At 31.4% G+C, this 4,390-nt stretch overlaps 1 protein-coding gene across 1 annotated transcript; it reads right to left on the reverse strand.

Annotated features, from left to right (window-relative positions):
* Positions 1-3,041: 3,041 nt before the first annotated feature.
* LOC145120335 (protein yippee-like At4g27740) lies at positions 3,042-3,679 on the reverse strand. The gene is made up of 2 exons (XM_079056164.1): positions 3,525-3,679; positions 3,042-3,378 (listed from the first exon to the last, which is right to left on the reverse strand). The coding sequence occupies exons 1-2, from the start codon at positions 3,615-3,617 to the stop codon at positions 3,151-3,153; spliced, it is 321 nt and encodes a 106-aa protein (XP_078912290.1). The 5' UTR covers positions 3,618-3,679; the 3' UTR covers positions 3,042-3,150.
* Positions 3,680-4,390: the final 711 nt, after the last annotated feature.

Genomic DNA, 4,390 nt, shown 5'->3' on the forward strand with positions numbered 1-4,390 from the left:
GTACCAAACCTAGACAAAGTATCCCAAATTTACTATTCTTTACTTCCACAACTTTAATATATATAATAATAATATTCTATTCACCTTTTCATTTCCGAATGAAACGTAGATCCTCTTAAATTAAAGTAAAAAAAAAACTATTATACTTGAAACAAAGTCACAATAAATAAAATACTAAATCCGATAAAAAAAATTATATTTATTTTGCTTATTTCAAAAATATATACTCTATCCGTCTCAAAATTATTGTGTACAGTAAAAAAATACGATTAAAGGAACATTAACTTTATCAATTAAAATGATAGTTTTATCTTTTCTTCCATTTAATTCCACCATTAAATGTTTTGGTTGGTTAAGTAACAATGATGAACAGTTTGATAAAAATAATATTTATCTTAAACAGTTGGTTATTATTTTGAGACAACTCAAAAAGAAATAGACTATAAATATGGAACGGATGGAGTATTAAATTAATAAAATGATACAAATATTAAATTAACAAGGGTATCAATGTTATTTTGACAATGTTTACAAGATTTTTTTCTTAATGATATAAGTTATTATAATTAATATATATTATTATTATTTTTCTATACAAAATTTAAGTTTAATATATAAAAATAAATCTAAACTAAAATTTAACATACTTATGTTTGATTGGTGGTGCTTCATCAAGAATTTTGACTATTCGTGCCATTTGGTATAATTCGTACTTATCCATGTCAAACTAAGGTCCCGTTTGATAGTTTCTGTCTGGAAAAGTGTTGTCTAATAAAGTGCTGTTTCGGAAAGTTTTCTGTCTGGGAAATAAACCATGCTGTTTGATTGTACATCTGATTGACTGTGCTGAATGATGAAAAAAAAGTAATAATTCAATAAAAAATAAATTTAAAAAAGTTATTTAAAAAAAATTAATAATCCAAGAAAGAAAGAAAGAGGCGGGGTTTGGTGCATAGTTGTCTTTCCAGCCCATTCAGCCAGAAAGATATGATTTTGGGGCTTTCTGGGAAAGATATATCTTATCGGGAAAGACCCTTTTTTGTGCAAATCAAACAGTCTTTCCGGTCCATTCAGCCAGAAAGATCTGTTTGGACCTCGAAAGATGCGTATCAAACGGGGCCTAAGTCCACAATCCTTCCCCCCTTTCCCTACTCTCCTTCTCAGTTTCCACTTGAACCCACCGATCACCGATGATATATTAAAGGGAAAATGACAAAAATGCCCTATGTATTTTCTAGGATTGACCCTTTAAGTCCTTAAATTAATTTCGTGGCTTTATGAGGGAACGAATTGGTATTTGTCGGGTCGATTAAGTCCATTTTTCAGTTTTGAAGGGATAAACCGGTAACATTTTTTCCAGCTCACCACATATATGTTGATTGTCGCATTGACCAAAAAACCTTCGCCATTAAAGCACTCCTTCACCCATTATCTCTTCAATGAAACCGATTTAGTGTTATATCAGGATGTTGGAGATCGAAACTTTTGTGATCTAACCCGTCTTGTAGATCCCATATTCCCTTGTACACTAATTTCCAAGACTATGCGACAAATTTTGCCCCATTCTTTATGTGTCGACTGCTTCAATCTACTTCTGGTGCGTCTTCTTCTTCCTCTACTTTGATGCTTAAATCCCTAATTTCTCGTTGGTTTATCTCAAATTTCATCAATCAATATCTCTCTTTCGTTTTCCTTCAATGCTTCCCCCAAGCCTCAATTGCAATGATTTTATGATAGCAAATCATAGATAAAGAATAAACCAGGTCATCTTCTAATTTCTACTAGTAGGTATTGATGTTATGTATTGATCTTTAGTTTGCGATTTTTTTTTTGTTTTTGATTGGTTGATAGCTTTTATAATCTGGTTTACTCTGCTTAAATTGATAGCTTTTTCGATTGGTTGTACTACTGAAGCAAATCATAGATAAAAAACAAACTAGGTCATCTTCTGATTTCTAATGGTAGGTATCGATGTTATGTTTTGATTTTTAGTTTGCGATTGTTTTTTGTTTTCGATTGGTTGATAGCTTTTATGATTTGGTTTACTCTGCTTAAATTGAAGGGTTGGGTGTAAACAGGGGAACGATGGCCGAGTAGTATCAATTGTACAGTGAGGGAATTCAAGATTTAGAGGGAAAGCAAAAGCTTTTTGGCTGTGTTACAATGAGGGAAAGAGAAGAGGGAGTGGTGGTGAGAAGAGAGAATCCATTATGATCAAAAAATAGATTCGAAAATAGACCAAGAAATATCAAAGATTATACATGTGGCACACTAAACCCTTTAAGTTTGACTATTTGGCTGACTATGTACATGTGGCACACTAAACCTGCTACTTCAGGTAATGGGGACTAAAAAAACAGGTTGCTTACCATTTGGTGCCCTCATAAAGCCATGAAATTAATTTAGGGATTTAAAGGGTCAACCCTAGAAAGTATACTCCCTCCGTTCCAAAATTATTGTCTACAGACAAAGAAACACGATTAAAGAAACATTAACTTTATCAATTAAAATGATAGTTTTACCTTTTCTTGCATTTAGTTTCACCATTAAATGTTTTGGTTGGTTAAATAACAATGATGAGCAGTTTGGTAAAAATAATATTTATTTTAAAAATTAGGTTATTATTTTAAGACAACTCAAAAAGAAACATTGATTATAAATATGGGACGGATGAAGTATTAAATTAATAAAATATACAAATATTAAATTAACATCGGTATCAATATTATTTTGACAATGTTTACAAGATTTTTTTCTTAATGATATAAGTTATTATAATTAATTATATTATTGTTATTTTTCTATAGAAAATTTAAGTTTAATATATAAAAATAAATCTAAACTAAAATTTAACATACTTGTGTTTGATTGGTGGCCTTCATCAAGAATTTTGACTATTCATGCCATTTGGTATAATTCGTACTTATCCATGTCAAACTAAGTCCAAAGTCCTTCTCCCCTTTCCCTCCTCTCCTCCTCAGTTTCCACTTGAATCCACCGATCACCGATGATATATTAAATTATTTCCAAACATCCTTAAGTTTCTCAAGATAATAAGTCACATAACATTATAACAGAAATTACAATAACGAAAACAACAATCTTCAAGTTTACTCTAAATATTACACATCAAGAACATGGAGAATGAGCTCAAGAGTATTCCTTCAGAAGCTTGGCTTTCTCGATGATGAATCTTCCAATTTTGTATCTCTGTGAATCATCCAGAGATTTTAAGTACTTCCACCCCAACACCTCCCCGCACTTGTTGCACGACACATCCGCCACCACATACCTCCCTGTTATCAGCTGTTGCTCTCTCTTTCCCCCCAAGACAACATTCATCGCCTCCGAAAACATATATGCTTGCCCCGATCTTGCCTGATAATCCAAAAACAAGCAAAACCCTATTTAATTTCAACACATAGAGTATGTAATCGAGTATTTAATACGGATGGTTCTTGCCTTCCGGCAATTTTGCTCGATTTTATTATGAGCGCGATTATTGAAAAGATGATGTATGTTACCTTGAAATCTTTCGAAAGAAGGTTGAAACGGAGTGCGATTGGATTCCGGCAACGGTTACAGCTGTACAAGGGATGGCCATCCAAATCATCCATTGAAATTAACAGAGAACTAGAAACAAGTAGGTGCTTCCCTAGAACGACAAGGTTATAAATATATAGACTAAATTACAGAAATGGTACCCTTTATTTTGGTGAAACTCTCATTTTGAGTCCAAATTTAAAAAATTTGGAGAAGCAGTTCTTCTCTAAATTGTTAAAGTTAAGATTCCATATCTTATTTTTCATATATGATTTTCCATAGACTAAATTTGTAATTATTTACAGGAAAATATGAAAAATCTTATATTTTCTAAAGGAACTACTAGTGGTTTAAAACCTACCTACTAATGGTCTATGAGGACCATATGCTTATGATATATATATATATATATATATATATATATATATATATATATATATATATATATATATATATATATATATATATATATATATATATATGATCTTAGCCAAAATATGTTATGAGTGGAGTATCATAATATCCATAATATTACTTTATCATTCCATTATTTTTTGGTTGATAATATATGTCTAGTTTATTGTAAGGCATACTTGGACTTTTTTAGGGAGCATGGAGGACATTGTAGATAGCTCTTGAGATTCAAGTATTGACACAATATGGTTAGGGACATTATTTTTGACTTATTTAGGCACACTTGGGTTTTTGCCAAGAAAGATGGACTTGTGAACTTCTTGGATGACCCGTTATAAAGAATATCAACACTTGATGTTTTATTTTTTGGATGGGTAGAATGAAAACATTCCATGTTTGGTTTTAACACGACTTTCCCTTTTCATGGGCTTGA

This window comes from Lactuca virosa, chromosome 6 (assembly GCF_052849685.1).
Source record: "Lactuca virosa cultivar CGN04683 chromosome 6, Lactuca_virosa_CGN04683_v6, whole genome shotgun sequence".
In the NCBI taxonomy this organism is placed as follows: domain Eukaryota; kingdom Viridiplantae; phylum Streptophyta; class Magnoliopsida; order Asterales; family Asteraceae; genus Lactuca; species Lactuca virosa.

What these genes read in the sequence shown, in the direction of transcription:
- LOC145120335 (XM_079056164.1), bottom strand. Translation starts at nt 3,617, where the DNA reads ATGGATGATTTGGATGGCCATCCCTTGTACAGCTGTAACCGTTGCCGG. An exon ending in TTCTTTCGAAAGATTTCAAG is followed by an intron (nt 3,379 to 3,524) that starts GTAACATACATC and finishes TTGGATTATCAG; the next exon opens with GCAAGATCGGGGCAAGCATA.